The 24,318-nt window shown below is 42.8% G+C and overlaps 1 protein-coding gene across 1 annotated transcript in view; it reads right to left on the bottom strand.

The window, feature by feature from the left end:
* Positions 1-1,986: 1,986 nt before the first annotated feature.
* AFG3L2 (AFG3 like matrix AAA peptidase subunit 2) overlaps positions 1,987-24,318 on the bottom strand; it is a 43,302-nt gene continuing 20,970 nt past the window's right edge. The window contains exons 10-17 of the mRNA XM_080686828.1: positions 22,707-22,860; positions 20,960-21,067; positions 20,741-20,866; positions 17,713-17,823; positions 14,053-14,168; positions 9,452-9,652; positions 6,715-6,909; positions 1,987-2,791 (exon numbers count right to left, since the gene is read on the bottom strand). Of these exons, the coding sequence (XP_080542954.1) occupies positions 2,549-2,791; positions 6,715-6,909; positions 9,452-9,652; positions 14,053-14,168; positions 17,713-17,823; positions 20,741-20,866; positions 20,960-21,067; positions 22,707-22,860 (1,254 nt within the window). The 3' untranslated portion in view covers positions 1,987-2,548. The remainder of the gene's footprint in view (positions 2,792-6,714; positions 6,910-9,451; positions 9,653-14,052; positions 14,169-17,712; positions 17,824-20,740; positions 20,867-20,959; positions 21,068-22,706; positions 22,861-24,318) is intronic.

Raw genomic sequence — 24,318 nt, 5'->3', positions numbered from 1 at the left:
TGTCCACCCTCTCGGCGCACGCGCCTCAGTACCTCTGCCTTCCACAGTTCCTCTGAGTCTGTGTGCTTTTCTCTTTCCTGACAGTCCAGTTTCACCCCGTATGAGTCTGGGTCCCCAGAGTCTCGCCCGGAACTGGAGTTCAGCACAGTTGGGAGCTTTAGTCTCCCTCTCGCTTGAGAAAGCCAGCCACGCACTCAGTTGCCAGTCCTCTCCGCGCACGCGTCTCAGTACCTCTGCCTCCTGCAGCTCCTCTGCATCTCAGTGTGCTTTTCTCTTTCCTTCTAGATGTAGAATTTCCACTCAGCCAGCCTTCCTGTGGTTCTGGATGATGTTTGTTTTGTCTTTTAGTTGTAGTTTTGAAATTGTTGTGCAAGGCAGCAGTTTAGGTGTTTACCTATACTGCCATCTTGGTTTCTCCCCTAGCCTTCTTTTAAGGGTTTTTGTTGTTAATCCTCACCCGAGGATATATTTCCACTGATTTTTTTAGAGAGAGAGGGAGAGACAGAGAGAAAAAACATCGATGTGACAGAGATACATTGATTGGTTGCCTCCTGCCTGCAACCAAGGTACATGCTTTTGACCGGAATCAAAGCCGGGACCCTTCAGACCATGGGCCAACACTCTATCCACTGAGCCAAACTGGCGAGGGCAGCCCTAGCCTTTTTTTTTTTTTTTTAAGTTTTTATTTTTAGAGCGATAGATAGAAACATTGATGAGATATATCCTGCATGCCCCACCCTGGGGATCCAGCTCAAAACCCAAACATGTGCCCTGACCCAAATCGAAACCAGTGACCTCTTGGTTCATGGGTCAATGCTCGACCATTGAACAACACCAGCAGGCAGCCTGACTGGGGTAGACAGCATGACTTGAACTGAGGTGAGAACATATTTTTTGCAGAAGTCTGAACTATTTTGTGAGACTACCATTCCCATCTAACCTGGAAATGTGCTAGGTTTGATTTTCCCAGAGCACCTGCTGTGGGCCAGGCTCTATTTAGGCCGCAACATAGGTAACGCTCACTACAGTGCCTAGAGTGCAGGTGTGACCACTCTGTGCAGACAAGTCCTGCCGAGTTGTGGGTTACCATCCGAGTCTCCCACACAGCTCTGTCAGTTTTCTTACTGAATCAAACATGACTCATACTTGGCACACCCCACTTTATTCTGCCCAGACAGAACCGCACACACTGGCGCCTCTGCAGTGGGAAGAGGAAGGAGCACTGAGCATCTCGTCACTGCTTAAGTGGAGCACAGCACCTTAACACCCTGATGGCTGAGTCCTCCTACAGCCTTAAAACAAGTCTTCACTCAGCTGCTTCCCACAAGCATCCCCTGAGGGAAGAGGGCAGTGTGACTTCTGCAGTCACCGCCTGAGCCACCTCCCATCCCATCAGCCCAGTGCCGCTCCAGATGCCACTGATTCTGTGTCTTAAGAGTCACTATTCCCACAACATACTTAACTACATCAAGGATACACAGGCAAGTGGAACATTAAAGGAAGCTGCTAAAAATATATATTAATAAATGCAAAAATGTATGGTACTTCCAAATCCAAATAGTGGCTTTGTAAGGTTTAATCCATCTACGTTTGCAACATTACAAACCTCCACTTTTCTGGACCCACACACCCTTCTAATAGTAATGGTCACAGCTTACAATTCAGAGCAGGCAAGTCATGGGAGACCCAGGGCACAGGGGCCTCTCCAGCTTATTGTCACTGCCCTTCTCTGAAGTCCAGGTAGGTGATGGCTTGGGACAGCCTGCCACACCTGCTATGACACACCGACTCCCAGTCCCGACAGTGTGACCAACACGTGGTCATGACTGGTCTAGTAAGGGTGTAAATCAGATTCTCGCCCTGACCGAGCTGGTATCCGAGTTCATCATTCCAGGACACACAAACCTAGAAGTTCCTCATCCTCGTGTAGGAGATGAGAACCAGAGACTAAAAGAAAGTATCCCAAGCATAAACAGTGGCCCTGTGTGTGGTCAGGAGAAAAAAGCAAAATGTTTACACTTTATTTCTGATGTAAAGAAGCCGTATTTACATAATACATTCATATTTTTTAAGTATGTTACAACTCTCTGTAGAAAATCATTCCAGTAAAACAGCAACATGTGGTCTGGATTCGATCTTCAAAGTACTAGTCAAATTTAAATATTCTTATCAGGAATTCAATTTAATTTCACAGCCTCTGAAGGGAAATGGGAATGAAGGGTAGGGCGATGGAAAGTGAAATACAGGCCTCTCTCACGCTGGCAAGCTTTCCGATTCTCTCCCCGACATGTTCTGCTGGCTTCACTGATGGTGCAGCGGGACCAGTGCCAGGCACCAAGTTCCACTCTCCCAGCCACTGTCCAAGAGCCCAGGGCCTGGGGAGATCACCCCGCAACCCTACTGGGACTGCTGAAGCTGAGGATTAAGTACTCCTCTCCCCACCACTTCAACTGGTCAGCAGCTGGTTAAGATCAACTTAGCAGTGTTCTCATTCTTCTGAGAAAGCCAGAGTTGAAAATAACGTGCAAACTGAACCCACTGACACAAGCTAAAACGGCCTCCCTCCTCGGATCTGATTGGCGATTTTCTCCTCTGGGGACACCTCCTTCTCCTTTTCCCGGTCTTTGTTCCAGTCCTTCAGGCCCTCTGGAAGCGAAGTGTCCTCATCCAAGCTGCCAGTGCCTTCCACAAATTCTTCATAGGTAGATTTTTCCGCAAATGGTCTGGGGCCCAAAAGTTCAACCATATCATTCTTATCTAATACTTCTTTTTCTAATAATAGAAGAGCAACCTGAAATATGAACAATACAGTTACTCAACAACGTTTATAGACAACCCCACCCCAAAAAGGGTTTAAGAACCACTGAAAAAGATATGTATAAGGTCACATAATTTTCGTGTGCAAAATACTATAAAAACAAATGTCCAGCACTAAGGGAGTGGCTAAATACATTTGGTATACCCACACAATGAAAAGTGAGATGCATAATGTCTGTAGTTTACAATATTTGTTTTTTAAAAGAGGGAAAATACATCTTTCATTGATGAATCACCTTCTATTTTTATTTTTTAACTAGAGGCTTGGTGCACAAAATTCAGCCCAGCCTGCACCCTCTCCAATCTGGGACCTCTCAAGGGATGTCCCTCTCACAATGCAGGACTGCTGGCTCCCAACCACTCGCCTGCCTGCCTGCCTGATTGCCCCTAACCACTTCTGCCTGCCAGCCTGATCATCCCCTAACCACTCCCCCTGCCAGCCTGATAGCCTAACTGCCCTCCCCTGCCGGCCTGGTCACCCCTAACTGCCCTCCCCTGCTGGCCTGGTCACCCCCAACTTCCCTCCCCTGCCGGCCTGGTCACCCCTAACTTCCCTCCCCTGCAGGCCTGGTCACCCCTAACTGCCCTCCCCTGCTGGCCCGGTCACCCCTAACTGCCCTCCCTTGCCAGCCTGGTCGCCCCTAACTGCCCTCCCCAGCAGGCCTGGTCACCTTATATATTTTTGTCTACATCTTTAAGGGATAAAATCTCTTAAAAAAACATAACCAGAATACTAAAATGATCTAATTCTTTAATATATTATGTATAGAAGATTTGAAGAAATAAAAGCTTTAGGATTTCTTCTTAGACCATCTTTAATTCTCAAATTTGCCTATTTACAGTTACGAGAAACCACTTAAGTTGTGATATTTTACTTAACCCAATATGTAAAAAACATTGTCATTTCAGCATGTAATCATTTTAAGAATTGATATATTGTACATTCTTTTGTTCATTCTAAGTCTTCAAAACCAGCATGCATTTTATGCTCATAGTCCATCTCAACCTCCCAGATCAGTCACACTGACAGGTACAGGCTTGGTTAGGAGTTAATGGCAAGGGCTCTGCAGACTGGACGTCTGGGTCCGAATCCTGGTCCTGCCGCTTACCAACTACCTGCCTGCCTGATGACCTTAAGCAAAGTTAAGCAACATTGTTTCTTTTGTTTCTTTAGGTATTAGTGTCTTCATTTGTAAAATGGGGATAATAATATAGTTACTTCATGAGGTTGCAGGGGGTTTTAAAGAAGTTAGGCAGTAACTGGTATACATATTGATACTAAACTAAGTGAATGCTAGCTGATTACTCTTATTCTCCTAAATCTTGGCCCTTAGATGGGTAAACTGAGGCCCAGAATTTGGAAGGCATTTGCTGTAGCAGCAAAGGCTCCAGCCACTTCTCCTTTTGATGGCTGCTGGCTGGCTACACATTATTCTTTTTTTTTAAAAAATATATATTTTTATTTATTTTTTACAGAGAGGAAGAGAGAGGGATAGAGAGTCAGAAACATCGATGAGAGAGAAACATCCATCAGCTGCCTCCTGCACACTCCCCACTGAGTATGTGCCCGCAACCAACGTACATGCCCTTGACCGGAATCGAACCTGGGACCCCCAAGTCCACAGGCCAACGCTCTACCCACTGAGCCAAACCAGTTAGGGCCACATTATTCTTAATGGACTTAATTTTCTGATGGACCAGGCAGAATTTCAGAACTCTACGGTGTTTCAAGATCTGAGGATTACTTTTCCCTTCACAAACAGTTACTTCTTTGTTACCACTGTCAGTACACATACTGCACATATGGAAGGGTAAATAACTGAGTATAATTCTCTGGACCCATTTGAGCATCTATGGTGTGCATGTGGAATCCCCGAGCTGGTCATCTCATTTTGGTGAGCACTTCCACTCTCTATTGTCTTTTACAGCTCATTTTTCTCTTTAACCACTGGCTGTAGGGGAATAACCAACAAATCCTTTATCTGGTCTGGACCTCCTATCCATATATCACTTGCAAATGCCTACTGCTTATGTCCTCTTGCATGTCAAGGCTGAATCCCTCCCCGTTCCCACCCCAGGCTGTATTTGCCAGTAGGAGGAGCCCTGGAGTCATTCCAAGGGCTTCCCTCCCATCCATTCTCCACTTAATAAATCTTACTAACTTTAATCAGCAACTCTTGGTTTTTTAGATGTCACCACCAGCATCATCTCAGGAATGTTACACATGCCTGCAACAGCTCTGAGCTGGTCTCTGTTCTAGTCTCTTCCATCCCACTGCTGTCACATTCTCCTTTTAAGTGATGAACTTGAATCATTTCTACTTAAGATTCTTTAAGGACTCCCTCCCATAAAACAAGGTGGTTAGATTAGACCATTTTGAAAGTCACTTTTATGCCTAAAATTATGTTTCTAAATTTTCAACCTGGCTTTTGAGGACCTGGGTACTGTAGTCTCCCTTTCCCCCATTATAGGCTCCAGGCAGGCCGGCCCACTCCTGCCTTCCTCCCCATACCCTTCTCTGCTCAGCAGGCCTCCATGCTGAGCTCCTTTCCCATTGACCGGAACCTGACTATCCCTCCAGGTAAAATTAAGCCCTGTGTTCCATACAAAGCCTTCTCTGACCACTGTTCTCTCTCAGAGCTTCTGCTGCTTGCTTTCTGGTGTTTCACAGATACAAGCTCTCTCCCAATTACACTGTGCAGTTTTGTGAAAAGATGTCATGGATTTTGAGAATTGCACAGCACAGCGCAGTCTCACAGAAGGCCTCTCTGAAGACTTGCTTATGAATAGTCTACTTTAGAATATTCTTTTATCTGTGTCAATCCCTTATCAGGCTTTTTCATCTGTGTTTTTCTCATTAGAGTGAAGAATGTTCAAAGAACAAAAAATTATAATTTTGGTGGCATGGAGTCTGAATAATTAAGAGTTTACTAGAAGCAAGAAATCCACTGAATTAAAAAAGGATCCGTGCCCTAACCGGTTTGGCTCAGTGGACAGAGCATCGGCCTGCGGACTGAAAGGTCTCAGGTTCGATTCCGGTCAAGGGCATGTACCTTGGTTGTGGCACATCCCCAGTAGGAGGTGTGCAGGAGGCGGCTGATCGATGTTTCTATCCCTCTCCCTTCCTCTCTGTAAAAAAATCAATTATATTAAAAAAAAAAAAAAAAAAAAAAAGGATCCGTGCCTTTTGCAGGTGCTATCCAAATGAGGAACAATGAAACACATGAAGCATGCTTATCCATGGATGCTTATAATTAAGCCAAATGTAGTCTTCATGTGTTGACTTCCTGCTTATCAAGTTTAGCTAATTCTCTATGTGCCCTTTCATCTGTCACTTACTACTTATTCCAGAGGTGAGAAACAATGGTAAATTTCTATTAGTCCATTGTGTTCCTTACTTAGGAGTACAGCAGGGCCTCAAATAATGTTGTTTCGTTCAATGCTGTTTTGTTATAACGTTGATATGAGGCCACAGGAACTTAACTCTTGCTTATATTAATTAGCCTATGGTAAAACTGGTTTCATTATATGTCATTTCACTTAAGGTTGCAGAAACTATCAATGATATTAACCGAGGATTTAATATATTGGTAAAATAGCTGGTGAGGAAGAGTACAGATTCAATTGTTTATTGGGTAACTATTAATAGACTTCATGAATCCCTCACTCATATTCTTAAGAGCCACAAGAGCTGGGATCATGCCAACTTTTGCTTATCAACATATTCCTACCACCTCAGAAGCAAAAGAGACACAGAAACATCAGAATGAAGGAAGGAACCCAAGAGTTAGCCAGATACAAGAAATGCTGACTTCTATAAACCCACCAAGCGTCAATATCACTTTGAACTTTTCCTGCAAAACTGTGTTCAGAATTATTTGTACGATTGGCACCTACCTTCTCCACATCGGCTTTCTTTTCTGTGAGAAGAGCTACTGTTCTTTTATAAGCATCATTAATAAGTATTCGTACTTCATCATCTATCAGTCTTGCTGTGGCTTCACTATAAGGTTTCTCTAATACCATGTCACCCTGACGTGGGAGGTCAAAGGAGATTTGCCCAACCTTTTCATTCATGCCAAACTGAACAATCTGAAAAAGAATACATGATTAGTGGTGGACATCCATTTTTGCTGACAGGCTAACACAGCCATGGGCAAACTACGGCCCGCGGGCCAGATCCGGCCCATTCGGCTGTTCTATCCGGCCCGCGGAGCCGAAAGAGCGGAGGGTTCTCTTGCTCTCCCCTCCGCTCCTTTACTTTGAATTTATATTAGTTCACACAAACACTCCATCCATGCTTTTGTTCCAGCCCTCCGGTCCAGTTTAAGAACCCATTGTGACCCTCGAGTCAAAAAGTTTGCCCACCCCTGGGCTAACATATTTTCAAAAAATGCCCGTAAGTCTTTAGAATTAACTCCAAACATTTCATTGTAATCTACTCTTTAACCTGGCAAAATCTACATGGAGCCTGAAGTAGGCTGAACGTTCTGTGTGCAGTGGCAGCAATGAATAGTGCTTCAAATTCCTCAGTAAGGAATACCAGACCAGAAGCCCATAAACAACAACCTACAACAAAATCAGGTGAGAAAGAGGTGGGGACAAATCCCAAAGCTGTAAGACCTGCATGGTACTCTCTGAACGAGGGGAAGTAGAAAAGAAGCTTCTGACAGACCTGAGAGAATAAGAACCCCAAACCCTCCAGGTTCTTCCTACAAAGAGCGTCATGTCAACCTGAGAACAACTGACCCTGGAAAGGGCATTGCATTTCCTGTTCCCTGAGCCCACAGGGCCAGAAGACTGTGTGAAGTAGTCGGTCCAATCTGGGCCATAAGAGCCCCAAAGCTAACAAGAAGAAGCCCCACGTTAAGAAGCAGCTTCGGGATTATTAACAAGACAAGTAATAACAAGTAATGGAGAGGCTGTGGAGAAAAAGGAACCCTCATTCACTTCTGGTGGGAATGTAAATGTATGGAAAACAGTATGGAAGTCCCTCAAAAAATAAGAATAGAATTACCATATGACCCAGCAACCCCTCTTCTGAACATCTATCCGAAAAATTTGAAAGCATTTATTCACAAAGATATATGTACCCCATGTTCACTGCAGCATCACTCACAGTGGCCAAGATATGGAGACAAAGTGTCCTTTGGTAGAGGACTGGATAAAGAAGATGTGGTACTTACATGCAATGGAAGACTATTCAGCCATAAGAAAAGATGAAATACCGCCATTTGCGACAACATGGATGGACCTTGAGAATATTATGCTAAGCAAAGTAAGTCAGAAAAAGCTATGAACCATATAATTTCACTCATGTGTGTGATATAAAACTGAAACTCATAGACACAGACAATAATATGGTGGTTAGGGGGGAGTCATACAGGGTAAAGGGGGCTAAATATACGGTAATGGAAAATGATTGGTCTTTCGGTGGTAGGCACACAATGCAATATACAAATAATGTACCACAGAAATGTACATGTGAAACCTATATGATCCTAGCAACCAAAGTCACCCCAATAGATTTAAATTAAAAAAAGAAAAAAGAGCCCTAACCAGTTTGGCTCAGTGGATAGAGCGTCGGCCTGCGGACTCAAGGATTCCAGGTTCGATTCCGGTCAAGGGCATGTGCCTTGGTTGCGGGCACATCCCCAGTGGGGGATGTGCGGGAGGCAGCTGACTGATGTTTCTCTCTCACTGATGTTTCCAATTCTCTTTCCCTCTCCCTTCCTCTCTGTAAAAAATCAATAAAAAATATATTTAAAAAAAGAAAAAAGCAGCTTCTAGAAGTAAAATCCAAACTGACTAGAAAAGGGAAGGCCCAGATAAAAGTGAGGAGAAGGAACTGAGCCAGGAGGACTCCGAAAGTAGTAGGCCATGTTTTTTAGTATATGTGCTGCCGAAGCAAGCACAGTAGGCCATGTTATTAAAACTTCATGAAAATATCAGAAAAGGGAATTCTAAAGCTATCAAAATAGAAAAGCTAGCTGTCCTAATCTTCCTCCTTCCTAAGAGGCCAGGAAAACAAATTTAATGTAAAAACAAACAATAGGAAAATCCCTTATGAAGTTATTCTGAGAAGAAAAAAAGAGCAGCAAAATAATGTCTCCATAGATAAGAAAAGCAAGATGGAAAGACGTCCATAAAACAGATGAAAGCTATAGCCTAGACTCCAGAAAAGGCTAAATCAGAAAAATGATAGAAAATGTAGAATACCATAAATCAGAATCAGAAAAGCTCAGATGAGGTGCTAGAACAAAGGAAAAAAATATAAAAGAAAAATTATTTTAAAAACAAAGATTATGCCAGAAACAACACGAGCAAACAAATATAACAAATAATGTCCTAAGAAATAGAAGGTAAAGACAATAGGAAAAAAAATTATATGCATCATTAAAAGGATTTGAGAAAGTGACAGACCCAGAAGAGCTGACATATGAGGAACAGGAGTGCCCCCCAAAAGTCATTTCTTTTCTTAAGTTTTGATTGCTTTACAGTGGATTTCTTTTAAGAAATAATCTTGGCCTAAGAAGCCTAAACCAGTCAAACACAGTGTTAATTGTTTCAGAGCCATTCATGACTATTTCTCATGCAAACGTGAGATGAGGAAGAAGCACCATTTCATACTTACTTGGGCATATGCACTCTGAGTCACTTTTTTCAGGTCATCTTGAGCACCAGTTGTAATTTTTCCAAAGAAGATTTCTTCCGACACCCGGCCACCCAGAGTCATGCACATCCTATCCAAGAGCTGCTCTTTGGTGTACAGGTATTGTTCTCTGGGTAAGTACTGAGCGTAACCCAGACCTTTGCCCCTTGGGATGATAGACACCTGACAAATACAAAACATAAAAACTGTTGGAGATTCCACCACCAAATGTAGACTTGATCACAGCATTTACAGATAAATAAACTCACTTCGGAAAAAAAAGCACAGCAGTTGGGCAATCCATCAGCTTTGGCTAAATGAGATCGAGCAGGAGTGACTGTGCGGAAGTATTTTCTCTTAGGATAACTTCACCTTAAGAGTTCTAGAAACTGTCTTTTTATAAACTCAATTGAAATGATTCAGTCTTGACAAAAAGGCTGCTGGCATGTGGTGACTCCTCCTGAGAGCCTGAATACAGTGAAGGCTCCATTCAACTTGACTGTGAGCCATGGCCATGCTCTCTTTGTACAGGAGGCAGGTATGGCTGACCAGGGCACTCAGCAGCTTTCATTTTCTTTTCTAGACCTCTTTTTGCAATTGAGTAAATTCCTTTAATTTTCAAAAAATCCACTTTATTTAAGGGATGATTTACATGTAAAAAAAATGCACCCATTTAAAGTATACAGTTCAATGTGTGCTTTTTTTTCCCCATTTTGGAAGCGCTTTTACTTATTTTTCTTTTTAAACATTTTTATTGATTTCAGAGAGGAAGGGAGAGAGAGAGAGAGAGAAATATCAATGATGAGAGAATCATTGATTGGCTGCCTCCTGCATGCCTCACAGTGGAGATCAAGCCCGAAACCCGGGCATGTGCCCTTGACCGGAATTGAACCTGGAACCCTTCAATCCAAAGGCCGATACTCTATCCACTGAACCAAACCACCTAGGGCAGTGGTTCTCAACCTTTCTAATGCCGCGACCCTTTAATACAGTTCCTCATGTTGTGGTGACCCCCAACCATAAAATTATTTTTATTGCTACTTCATAACTGTAATTTTGCTACTGTTATAAATCGTAATGTAAATATCTGTGTTTTCCGATGGTCTTAGGCTCTACAGCATTGGCCCACAGGTTGAGAACCGCTAGCAGGGTCGCCTAAGACCATCGGAAAACACAGATATTTACATTACAATTCATAACAGTAGCAAAATTAGTTATGAAGTAGCAACGAAAATAATTTTATGGTTGGGGGTCACCACAACATGAGAAACTGTATTAAAGGGTCGCGGCATTAGGAAGGTTGAGATCCACTGAGCTAGGGCAACTTTTACTTATTTTAAACAACTCTTCAGTTTCTGAAAAATTTGGGTGGCTCTAATTATACCTGAATACTGACATATAAAACATGAATTGTAAGGCCTGCAGAGAACACATCAAAACTGATGGAGCTGCTTATTTAGAGGTATCCTATATAATAAAAGAGTAATATGCAAATTGACTGTCACTCCAACACACAAGATGGCTGCCCACAATGTGGTCAAAGATGGCCACACTGCAATCAGGCCTGCAGGGGAGGGCAGTTGTGGGCAATCAGGCCAGCAGGGGAGAGCAGTTGGGGGGGACCAGGCCTGCAGGAGAGAGCAGTTAGGGGTGACCGGGCTGGCAGGGGAGGATACTTGGGGGGGACCAGGCCTGCAAGGGAGGGCAGTTAGGGGTGACCAGGCCTGTAGGGAGGGCAGTTAAGGGCGACCAGGCTGGCAAGGGAGGGCAGTTAGGGGTTACCGGGCCAGCAGGCGAGGGCCGTTGGGGGCGACCAGGCCTGCAGGTGAGGGCAGTTAGGCATCAATCAGGCTGGCAGGGGAGTGGTTAGGGGGTCATCAGGCTGGCAGACAGAAGCGGTTAAGGGAAGGCAGGTAAGCAAGCAAGAGGTTGGGAGCCAGCCGTTCTGGATTGTGAGAGGGATGTCCGACTGTCCGAGCAGTCGGACATCCCTCAAGGGGTCCCAGTTTGGAGAGGGTGCAGGCTGGGCTGAGGCACACCCTCCCGTGCACGAATTTCGTGCACCGGGCCTCTAGTGAATTAATAACATGCAGTAGTGCAAAAACTTGCTCTTGAGTCATCAATTTCTAAGATCAATGCGTTTTGACAAATTTAACCTCTTACCACAATGAAGGTACAAAATACTCTTCATTCTCCCAAAGTTCCCCTGTGCCCCTCTGTATTCAACCCTTCCCCCACTCCCAGGCAAACTGCACATATCCTTTCAGTCCTTGTGGATTAGTTACAATTTCTAGAATTGCCTATCAATGGAAGCATACAGTATGTGCTTCATTGTGTCTGGTTTCTCTGTTTCTGAGATTCATCCCCACAGTTGTGTGTTGTTTCATTTTTACTGCTGTGTAGCACTACATTGACTAATCATACCAAATATACATTTCATTCTTGAACATCAGGATTGTTTCCAGTTTATTGCTATTATGAATAAAGAGGTGTAAGTCTTCGTGTGGACATTATGTTTTAATTTCTCTTGGGTAAATATCTTTGATCATATAGAAGCATTTATAAGAAACTGCCACACTGTTCCCCAAAATGACAGTACCATTTCACATTTCCATCAGCACCATATGAGTGTTTTTGTTGCTCCACCTTCTTACCAATCCTTCAGGACGGGATTTAAGATTATAACCATTTGGTATTTCCTTGAGGTTTAATTTGCACTTCCCTGATGACTAATGATATCGAGTACCTTAAGGTGCTAATGTCTATTCATATACTATCTTTTGTGAAGTATATGCTCAAATCTCTTGCACAATTTATTAGGTTGCTTGTTTTGTTATTATTGAGTTGGTGTTTTTTTAATCCTCACCTAAGGATATGTTTATTAATGTTAGAAAGGAAGGGAAATAGAGACAGAAAGAGAAACATTGATCAGTTGCTTCCTGCATGTGCCCCAACAGGGGATCAAACCCACAACCTAGGTCTGTGCCCTGACTGGGAATCAAATTCACAGCCTTTTGGTGTATAGGACGATGCTCCAACCAACTGAGCCACCCGGCCAAGGCATTATTATTGAGTTTTAAGAGGTTTGTTGTTTTTTTAATATATTCTAGATACAATTCCTTTTTCATATGTGTGTACTGCCAAGTATTTTCAGAGTGTGTAGCTTGCCTTTCATTTTCTTAATGGTATCTTTCAAAGACCAAGTTTTTAAGTTTGATGAGATTCCATTTACAACTGTTTTTGTGGCTCATGATTTTGTGTCCTATGAAATTTCTGACTACCCAAAGTTACAAAGACTTTTTCCTAACTTTTTTCCCTATAAGTGTTATAGTTTTAGTTTTATGATCTATTTCAAATTATTTTTTTACATATGATGTAAGGGTCAACGTTTACTTTCTTTCATATAAACATTGAACTGCCAGAACCATTTGTTGGCAAGACAATCCCTCCCACCTTCAATAACCTAGGTATTTCTGTTGAAAATCAATGAACCAATTATGTAGGAAGGTCTATTTCTGGACTCTATTCCATCTCACTGATCTATGTGTTAAATTCTCTCATCAATACTAGTCTTCATTGCTGCAGCTGTATACAAAGTCTAAAATCAGTGAGTGTAATCCCTTCAACTTAATTGTTCTGACTATTTTAGCTGATACCTTCAATTCCATATAAATTCCTACCCTGTATTTTGATAAATTTATCCCTATGTATTTCATGCTTTTGGATACTGTGTAAATGAAATGAATTTTTTAAATTTCATCTTTCAATTATTCATTGCTAATATACAGAAATACATTTGAACTTTGTATATGGAACTTAAATTCTGCAGCCATGATAACTCCACTTATTAGTTCTAGCGACTTCTTTTAGATTATTTAGGATGTTTTGTGTACACTTTTAATGTTGTCTTCTCTGTGGTCTCGTTTCAGGGACCCTCTCCCACTCAATTTCCAACTGTCCCAACACAGGAAGTCAGTTGCGTTGTTTCCTGTTATCCATGCAGCACCAGTTTGGGGAATACACTCAGTTGAAAAAGCAGAAAACGTAACAGTGTTACTTGGTGCACCACGGTTTTGGTCTCTGCTTACTTTCCTAGGCTCTCTGGGAATCCCTCTGCAAACATAGTTTAGCAGTCAGCCAGGGCATTTTTACTTGGGTTTCAGTCTCACCCCCTCTGTAGTGTCCTTGCTTCCAGGATTTCCCTGTTAAATTTCAAATTTTCTTCAAATCCTGAACTTTCTCCTCTGGCACCTCAACATGGTAAAGCCAGCATTTTCCAACACTGGTTGTGGAAAACCCTCAGGCAAGAAAGCCACAGCACCCAATTCTAAGCCATTGTAGCTGCTACTTTCTGAAAGTAAACTCTCCTCAGTTTTAGTCTGCTTTTGGAAACTTTTCAGTCCCTGTGAATAGTAGTTTTCTTTCCAAAACTTTATAACTTACCTGTGGGAGAGTTTGTGTAACCACTTTGTTCCTCTGTTATTACTAGATGTTTTTGCTAAATTTCTTTAAATTTAAACATCTCATCTATTTATCCTTTGAGGGAGTGCAATTTTCTCCTACTGTTCAAACAACTTCTTTACCTTTAGAAGTGGGTCTGCATGTTCCAGATACCAGCCGGCAACCGCGTGGCCTGCCTCATGGTAGGCCACAGTTTTCTTCTCCTCGGGCTGCAGAACCTGGGTTTTTTTCTCTAAGCCTGACAAAAACCAAAAACCAAAACCACTTTTATGTTAGTGACACTGACATAAAAAGAGTTATTCAATATTTCACATTGCCTTATCCAAAAGGTGATTTAGAGATTAAGATGCTTTAACAATCCAAAATTTATCCATCAAGGTCAGAATAAAAATAAAGGATCAACTTCAAAATAAATCCAGCTACAGGGAAAATGCAGTCACTACCCCTACCCCTAGGCCCACTTTTTTCCTAACTTTCCCACTCTTCTGAGCCATATACATTGTTTAGGGACATAATAAAATTCAGCACTTAAGTCAACGTAAAACACACAATTCATAGAACACAAAGTCCAGGAAGAACTCACTGATATTCAGGCAAAGTGCCTGCTCTGTTCCTGATGGAGGGTAGACGACAGATCAGGACACACTGACTCAGAGTTAGTTAGGCTGCAGCACCCAACACACTCAACAAACAGCCCAAGGGGTTCCAAGAGCCAGACACAGCAGCAGCAGGGTAGACCAGAGAAGATGAACCCCAGGAGACCGGAGCTGGGCCTGTGTGCCCACTACAGAGCTGAAGGGCCCCTAACCTATGCACAACTCTTCTTTGGCCTGGATAAAAGTGGGTGCTGAACCTCGTGTGCACCTCTGTAACGTAGAAACTAACTACACAGTTTGTACTAATACAGATCATCACACCAAGACAGAAGTAGTTTTGTTGTGTTCAAGATAACTGGAATTTCTCAACTGATAACACATTAATGAGTCTAAATGATTAAAAAAAAAAAAAGAGCTATGTTCCTGATAACACAACATAAGACAAGTACATATACCACAGGTGGAAAGTATATACAAGGATGGGAAGTTATAAAGGCTGTGTTAACAAGGCCTTTGTTTTCCAGAGATAAGCAATTCTTACTTACCTGAAAAACAAAAACTCCCCCCATAGTTTATCATAGGAATTTTTCATTTTTAGTATATTATTACAGAACAAGGACTGTCCATGGCTGGTTCACAGTGGCTGAACTTGAACCAGCATCCACCCACCTCAGAGCAAGGCCTCCTACTCCACCTGCCACAGTTTTCTTTCACACTCTCACTTTGTACTAAGCACTGATAGCATCGCCCTGACTTAAAAAGGCACAAATAGCCCTAACCGGTTTGGCTCAGTGGATAGAGCGTTGGCCTGCGGACTGAAGGGTCCCAGGTTCGATTCCAATCAAGGTCATGTACCTTGGTTGCAGGCACATCCCCAGTGGGGGGTGTGCAGAGGGCAGCTAATTGATGTTTCTCTCTCACTGATGTTTCTAACTCTCTCTCCCTTCCTCTCTGTAAAAAATCATTAAAATATATTTTTTTAAAAATAAAGGAACAAATATGCAGGTTTCACATGTTTCTGTAGTAATTTAATTCCATCTACAACTCTACATTTTAGATTTTTTGTTTTCATTAACACATTTCTAGAATATATGGTCTACTTATTCATTCAATAGTTATTTAGCACGTAACCCAGGTTGAGCACAAGGCTATTCTAAATAGCTCTAGATCCTCACTGTAATCTCCATTAATATGGCTTTGTATTCTACACTCAATTCAAACTGTCACATCAAAAGTCACCAAGAACAGTCTTACTGCCAAATCCCAAGGTCTGTCTCCCTAACATCCCATCACTCAATCCTGCTGCCAACCCTTCCTTAATAAGTAGGTCCTTGCCCTTGGCTCCCTTCTCCTCCACCCGAGTCTCCTTTAACGGTACGTCTCCCTTGTCTTATGCGTCGATGCACCTTCTGGGTCTGTATCATACAGCTCTGGTGACTTTGCTGACTCACTTTTCTCCCCTCTGCTACCAAATGTGAACATCTGGCCATGCTTACTATGTGGGTCCCTATTCCTCCGAGGCACCTGCTCCCTGAGCCTCTCATCCACCTTTGCACCACAGGAACACGGCCTGAACCCATGTAGTGCTCCAGAATTCCACTGGAAACCCTACAACTCAGACTCAGCACATCTCATTTTCTGCCAAACCAGCTGCCTGAGCCCCTGCAGCCTGTCAGGCTGTCCTTTTCTCCTGCCTCTGTCCACTGGGACTACCCATGCTAAAGCCTGCTATCTCACATGAATGACTCCAAGGTTCTGTCCCCAGATGCTTCCCTATTCTTCAGAGTCAGACTCACTTTCCTAGACTACTATTGATTATCATATTACTCAGTGGCTCAAGAAAAAAACCCAACTGGCTATAGGGTATTTAAAAAGTCCTTGAGGGCCGAAACCGGTTTGGCTCAGTGGATAGAGCGTCGGCCTGCAGACTGAAGGGTCCCGGGTTCGATTCCGGTCAAGGGCATGTACCTTGGTTGCGGGCACATCCCCAGTGGGAGGTGTGCAGGAGGCAGCTGATCGATGTTTCTCTCTCATCGATGTTTCTAGCTCTCTATCCCTCTCCTTTCCTCTCTGTAAAATATCAATAAAATATATTTTATAAATAAATAAATAAATAAATAAATAAATAAATAAAAATAAAAAGTCCTTGAGGTTAACATTCAAGGCTTTCTAAAATCTAGACCAGGGGTGGGCAAACTTTTTGACTCGAGGGCCACAATGGGTTCTTAAACTGGACCGGCGGGCCGGAACAAAAGCATGGATGGAGTGTTTGTGTGAACTAATATAAATTCAAAGTAAAGGAGCAGAGGGGAGAGCAGGAGAACCCTCCGCTCTTTCGGCTCCGCGGGCCAGATAGAACAGCCGAACGGGCCGGATCCAGCCCGCAGGCCATAGTTTGCCCACGGCTGATCTAGACTTAAATAACGTTCTTCAACCTTGCCTTGCTTTCCACAGAAACTTGAGTCTGATCAGTTTACTTTCCCTCCAGGAAACACAAGGTGTATATAACACTATTTCCAAACCACCGTCTGTTCATGCCACTTTCACACCGTTTCCCATTTGTCTACTGAACCCAGTTTAAATCCCACCTCTTCTGTGCAGCCCTCTTGACTGCAGTCTTTTCTCTCCTTCAAATGCCTAAGTTTTTTAATTGCTAATTATGTTTTTATGAATATTACGTTGCAAGCATTCTAGAAAGCAAGGAAAACATATTATATGCATCCCCCACCGTGCTGGCAGGGTGAGCATTTCCTGATTAAGTCATTGGAGCTGTTTATACATCACCTATATCTAGCATAGAACACATTTAACTCATGAGATGAACTTTTTGGAAATAGGAAGGTTGTAAGCATTTATAAAAAACTAGATTGGAAAAAAAAACAAGAAAAAAACAACAACAACCAGATTGGTATAATTCAAGGGAAGACACCTCATTCACTGCTAGCTGCCCGTGTGAGTGAGGCTGCCATCGCCATCTCAGACTCACCCAACACCTACACCACCCATCTCCTTGTAGACCGCAGAGGAGGGAAGGGGTTTGCAACACCAAAGGAACACAGCAAGTGCACGGTGAGCTCCACAGCTAGGGAAATATACCTTTCTTTGCTTCTAGATCTTGCCAAAAAATCCTTGGCCTCAAATTCATCTTATCAACCTTTTGACTTAAGTTACATTCAGTTGCCTTACCACCAATCACTCTTTCAATTGCTTGTTCAAAGTGTTTCTGGTTTATGGACTCTGAAAGGTGTCTCGCAGCAATCAAAGCAGCTTCATTACAGACATTAGCCACATCAGCTCCTACAAAATGAATATACAGAATAGCTTACCCACCAAATGTGTATACTCAAACTGATTAGTCACACATTACAGACAACCAAATCCACAGTCAATTTCTCAACCAGCAGATTGAATAAGGGTTTTATGTAAATATATTTCAGTTTCATTGATGATAACCCTAAGGTATTCTAGCATTCAGTAACAGCCTGATAACCCTGGCCCACTGAATTAAGGTAGAAGTATTAGCAGTAGTTAAATAGCTAATGATAGGCAAATATTTACCTTTACCAGTATAAACAATATGGCTCATATAAACAAAGATAGCCCTCGCCGTTTTGGCTCAGTGGATAGAGCATCGGCCTGCAGACTGAGGGGTCCCAGGTTTGATTCCAGCTAAGGGCACATGCCTGGGTTGCAGACTTGATCCCCAGTGGAGGGCGTGCAGGAGGCAGCCGATCAATGATTCTCTCTCATCATTGACGTTCCTGTCTCTCTAACCTCTCCTTTCCTCTCTGAAATCAATAAAAATATTTAAAAAAAAAACAAAACAAAACAAAGATAGTATTTTAAAATGCTCATTAACTAACTTAGTCCTATCTCTGTTGGGAAAATTACTTATGTGGATATTACAGAGTATGATGACATAAAATAAAAAACAAAAGCATTAAAATAACCTAGTGCATTCAAACAATTTGCTCAGCAAATAAATATTAAAATGCTATAAACTGCAAAGTCCAAAAACAAAAAGCAAATAAAAAGTTAGCACCCTGAGACGTTTGAGATATCTATCTTCCTCTAACAATGAACTTGTTATAATCTCCTCATACTTTTCAAATGTTCCTTTTTGAGTTTGGAAGAGGGAGATAGGGAATCATTCTTGCATAAATGTTTTAAAAACATTTTGCATTTAAGAATTCTTGGAAAAAGCACATTAAAAGATGCTCAACATCATCTTTACTACACATTACACAAATACACATCAAAACCTTGAGATACCACTTCACACCCACTAGGATGGCTATAGTAAAAAAGACAATGACAAGTGTTGGTGAGGATGTGAAGAAACTGGAACCCTCATACACTGCAGGTGGGAATGTAAAATGGTGCAGCTGCTGTGGAAAACAACTTGGCAGTTTCTCAAAAAGTGATTCAGCAATTCTACTCCTAAATACATAATCAAGAGAAATGAAAACGTATGTCCATATAAAAATACGTATATAAATTTTAATAGCAGCATGATCCACAATAGCCAAGACAAAAAAAACCCAAATGTCCATCAATTGATAAATGGATCAATAGTATGTGGTAGCCCTAGCTCAGTGGTCGGCAAACTCATTAGTCAACAGAACCAAACATCAACAGTACAACAACTGAAATTTCTTTTGAGAGCCAAATTTTTTAAACTTAAACTTCTTCTAACACCACTTCTTCAAAATAGACTCGCCCAGGCCGTGGTATTTTGTGGAAGAGCCACACTCAAGGGGCCAAAGAGCCGCATGTGGCTCACGAGCCGCAGTTTGCCGACCACGGCCCTAGCTGGTTTGGCTTAGTGGACAGAAGGGTCCCAGATTCAATTCCAGTCAAGGGCACATGCCTGGATTGTGGGCTCAATCCCCAGTGGGGGCTGTGCAGAAAGCAGCCAGTCAATGATTCGCTCTCATCATTGATGTTTCTATATCTCTCTCCCTCTCCTTTCCTCTCTGAAATCAATAAAAATATATTTTAATAAGTGGTATATCCATATAATGAAATGTTATTCAGCCATTAAAAAAAACCATGAAATTCTGACATGTGCTACAACATGTATAAAGTCTGAAAACATTATGCTACATGAAAGAAGACAGATACAAAAGATCATCCTATATAATAAAAGGCTAATATGCAAATTGTTCCCTCGACTGGGAGTTCGACCAGGGAGCGGGGCTGGCCGGCCAACCATCTGTGGCCCCTTCCCCTAGCTAGCCCCCCCACATTGGGGCTGATCGGGGGCGGGCTGGCTGGACCCCACCCGGGCATGAATTCGGCACCAGGCCTCTAGTCCTATATAATAAAAGGGTAATATGCAAATCAATCAAATGGCAGAACAACCAGTCGCTATGACGCGCACTGATCACCACCGGGCAGATGCTCAATGCAGGAGCTGCCCCCTCGTGGTCAGTGTGCTCCCACAGGGGGAGCACCACTCAGCCACAAGCCGGGCTGATGGCTGGCGAGCACAACGGCCTGCCTCCATGGCAGCACTAAGGATGTCCGACTGATGGCTTCCAAACTGCGAAAGGGCGCAGGCCGGGCTGAGGGACCCCTCCTCCCCCGAGTGCACGAATGTCATGCACCAGGCCTCTAGTGTTATATAATTCTCTATATCTGAGAGTCTAGGGTAGAAAAACCTATAGACACAAAAAATAGATTAGGGGTTGCCTAGGGCTAGGAGTGGAAGGAATGGCTGGCTGCTTATGGATTCTTTTGGGGTGATGAAGATGTTTTATTAAGTTATAGTGATTGGCTTCAAACTATACTTAGTGAATATACTAAAAACCACTGAATTGTACACTTTAACAGAGGTGAATTTGATGGTATCTTAATTTTATCTCAGTAGTGAGTTGTTTTTAAAAAACCCAAATAATTTCTGTAACATTAATGGATAAAATGATATGCTGTCAAGGAATTTGTCACAAGTTATCCAGAGACAGAGGGAAGAGGGTGAAGGTATAGACAAAGTTAGATATGAATTAAGAATTGTTCCCAAAGCTAGGTGATGGGTGCAGAGGGATTCATTACACTATTTTCTCAACTTGTATGTTTGAAATTTCCCAAATAAAAAGTAAAAACATACACCTAGGAAGCCCCAAGATGTGAAGTAACAGAGTAAACTGGTACTTGGCAACTGTCATTGATTTAAAGGACTTAGAAACAGGACAGCAGGTTATTTTCCACTCACCTGAAAACCCTGGGGTTAAGGATGCAAGTTTTCTTGCCAGCTGATCCCTTTCCAAGGTACTGTCCAGTTTTAGTGGTCTGAGGTGAACTTTGAAGATAGAGGCTCTTCCTTTTATGTCCGGTGGTCCTTGAGAAATTATTTTTAAGAGGGGAAAAAAAAAATCAGTGAAACAGTGACATCTTCACAAAAACTAGACTAACCCAACGAAAACCATCTTACCAATAAAGATTTGCCTGTCAAAGCGCCCTGGCCTCATCAGTGCGGGATCTAGGATATCTGGTCGATTGGTGCCTGCCAAAATGACTACATTTGTTGTTGTGTTAAAACCTGAAAAGATAACAAAGATGCAATTATTAAATGACATGAGGCGGAAAGTAACAGTGTGCCTGTGAAGAATGTATGAGCACTACAGACATATGCCACTTAATATTTTTTCCAAACTTATTATCCAACGTCTTTTAAGTCACAAACATAAATGATCTTTCTTACTATTCATCTTGTCCTTAATGATACTACTCATATATACTAGTAAGACTCAAAATATTAAGATCAAATTTCTCAAGACAAATGATCAAAGATTTTAATTTAACTAAAAATTCAGATTATATTGTTAATTTTTAAAATGTTTTATAATCAGTAAGATTAAAATTTGCAAATGATGTGTCTAAACTCCCTGGGCCATGGGACAGCCATTGCATAATTGAAGACACCTCCAACGACTTCTACAGGCTAACCTTGCTCAGTTTTACTGGCCATTTCTCAAATGTCAAGGCCATGGCTGCAGAGCCTGTCAAGGACATAGCTGCAGGACCTTGGCACCTCAAGTTCAGAAGCTAATTTCCCCCAAAGATGGCTCGCTGGTTGAAATATGTGGTGCTACTCATGGACTGACCACCTTCTGATTCTGGATACAATGCCCACTCAGTAATGCAAACTGGCTCAATACTCGACACTGTGCCTCCCCTTTCCGAACACTCAAGAGCATCCACATATCTTATAGCATGAAGGAACTGGCACATCCTAAGAATTGGCTTTCCCAAATAAATTTTAAAAAGCTTACTACCATGGAAAGATTGCTACTCTCTAAGTAAAAGCATTCAAAATTTGCCAAATTCACATGTGGTTACAAATGGGTTTTCCTGATGCTTCAAAATCATAAATAGTTTTGAGAATGAGACTATAAGTCTTTTGTAAATCATTTCACCAATTTTTCACTTATTCAGCCCAGATACAAATATCAGCCTTTAAAAAGAGCCTTTAAAAAGGCTATTTCTTAAAGAAAATGCTTTTTATCTTTTTGGTACTCAATATGAGCACAAAGATTCTCCTTTGAGGTACCATATCTAATAAAGAGGGAATATGCTAATTGACCATCACACTCTCACAAAGATGATGGCACCACAGCCAATAAGGAGGGAATATGCTAATTGACTGTCACACCCTCAAAGATGGCAGCACCCACAGCCACCAGATGGCAGCGCCCAGTCCCCTCAGCCCTGCCGGGGCAGCAGGCACATGGCATGGCTGGGCCCGCCCCCCGGCAGGTCTGGCCACTCTGCGTGCCTGCCTCCAGAGTCCCCCAGTCCCCTCAGCCCCCCAGCCGCCCAGGGCCGGCCCGAGGCGCAGGCAAGCCTTGGATGTTGGCTGCCCAGCCGCCCAGGGCCAGCCCGAGGCACAGGCAAGGCGCCAATGGCGGCTTCCCAGCCACCCAGGGCCGGCCCAAGGCTCAGGTAACCAGGGCCAGCCGAGGCTTGCACTGCCAGCAGTGGCAGCAGCAGAGGTGTGATGGGGGCGTAGCCTTCCCCTGACGGGCTGGGTTGCCTCCTGCCCCTGAGGGCTCCCAGACTGTGAGAGGGGGCAGGCCGGGCTGAGGGACCCTCCCTCTAGTGCATGAATTTTCATGCACCGGGCCTCGAGTAATATATAAAACAGCGTAGTTTAAAATCCAAAAGACTTGAAAATTCACCATCCATTTCCACAAGCAACTGATTAAGTGTATTCTCCTGTTCACTCTGCCCGCCAAAGTTGCCTCTTCCTCTCTTCCTTCCCACGGCATCTATTTCATCAATGAAGAGAATGCAAGGGGCATTCTTCCGAGCAAGGGCAAATAAGTCTCGAACCTGAGTAAAAATATAAATAATAGAGTCAGTTGACAAATGAATACTATTTATCTTCCTAATAAAAAATAAACATCAAGTTTCCTGTCCCACAGGAAGAAAATTTTTTTGTGTGTGCTATACTATACAGAACGTATTTTAAAAGTTACAAGCAGCAAAGAAGTGGCAAGTAACTTGGTGGGTAAATGATTTAAGGTGAGCAAATATTATTTCTATAATCTCATAAATTCTTTTATATGTAATAAGCACTAACAATATCTGCTATTTTTATAATACCAGCAAATTAATAATACATGGTTTTGGCCTACAAAAAGATAACATAGTAGCGCTGTAAACTTTATATTCAGTTTGAAAGTTCAAACTACTCTTGAGGTTCACATATCATGCTTGAGGCCATTACTAAGAAGCAGGGACTTACTAAAAGATCTAGGCAAAGTTTACACAGAAAGCAAAGGGCCGACCTACCCAAGTACACCCACAATCGCCCCAGGGTGTCTGACAGTGCCCTCCCTTCCGCACTGCTGCAACAGGAGCAACTGCAAGGTCCCTGCGCCCACATTCTGTCCTGCAAAGCATGACCCCTCAGACCACTAGTTTAGGTGGATTGAAGAAGGAATAGCCATCCCCATGCCTCACTATTGCTGAGAGAATTCAGGGTCTCACCCTATTACCTGCCCCTATGGAGAGATTCAGAGACAAACTCCCTATGCCTCATATAACTTTTACTTCCCTCACCAGAAGTCCAAGTCTCCCATCATCCTCCCTGGCCTGGACTTCTGGGATTTTCATGCCTACACTGCTCTGAGCATATCCCTTAACATAACTCATGTCCCTCTACAGCCTCCCCTCTGAACTCCAGATCTGTGATCAACAGGCCCCACCCTCTCAAGCTCTTCCCTGAATACTTCCCTCACCTCCTTGTCTAAACGGAAATTTGGCTGTCCCTGCAAAGCTCTCAACTATAAGGGTTTTTTCTTTGTTTATTTTTAAATATATTTTTATTAATTTCAGAGAGGAAGAGATAGAAACATCAATGATGACAGAAAATCATTGATCAGCTGCCTCCTGCACGCCCCACACTGGGGATCAAGCCCACAACCCAGGCATGTGCCCTGACCGGGAATTGAACTGTGACCTCCTGGTTCATAAGTCAATGCTCAACCACTGAGCCATGCCAGTCAGGCTCAACTAGAAGGTTTTTTATCTTTCCCTCCAGGCCAGGCGGAGTCAGGGATCCACTTCATACCTCATCACTACTGCCAAAATAATTCCTGATTCCCTACTTCCCCATCCACACACCCCACCAGAACTCTTTTCCTAGTGATTTCCACATTCTTGTGGGTCTTGGTCTCTCAGTTCCCTGACCCACCTCTTCGATCACTTTTGCTCCACTCTGACATGATCAGCAATGGCAAGGTCCCCTCTAAACAACCAGCCTCAAGCAATCTACTCTCTAACCAC

The sequence above is a fragment of the Plecotus auritus genome (genome assembly GCF_963455305.1).
Source record: "Plecotus auritus genome assembly, chromosome: 8".
Lineage (NCBI taxonomy): Eukaryota > Metazoa > Chordata > Mammalia > Chiroptera > Vespertilionidae > Plecotus > Plecotus auritus.
The sequence above is the reverse complement of the archived record's forward strand: the minus strand, read 5'-3'. Positions and strand labels throughout refer to the sequence as shown.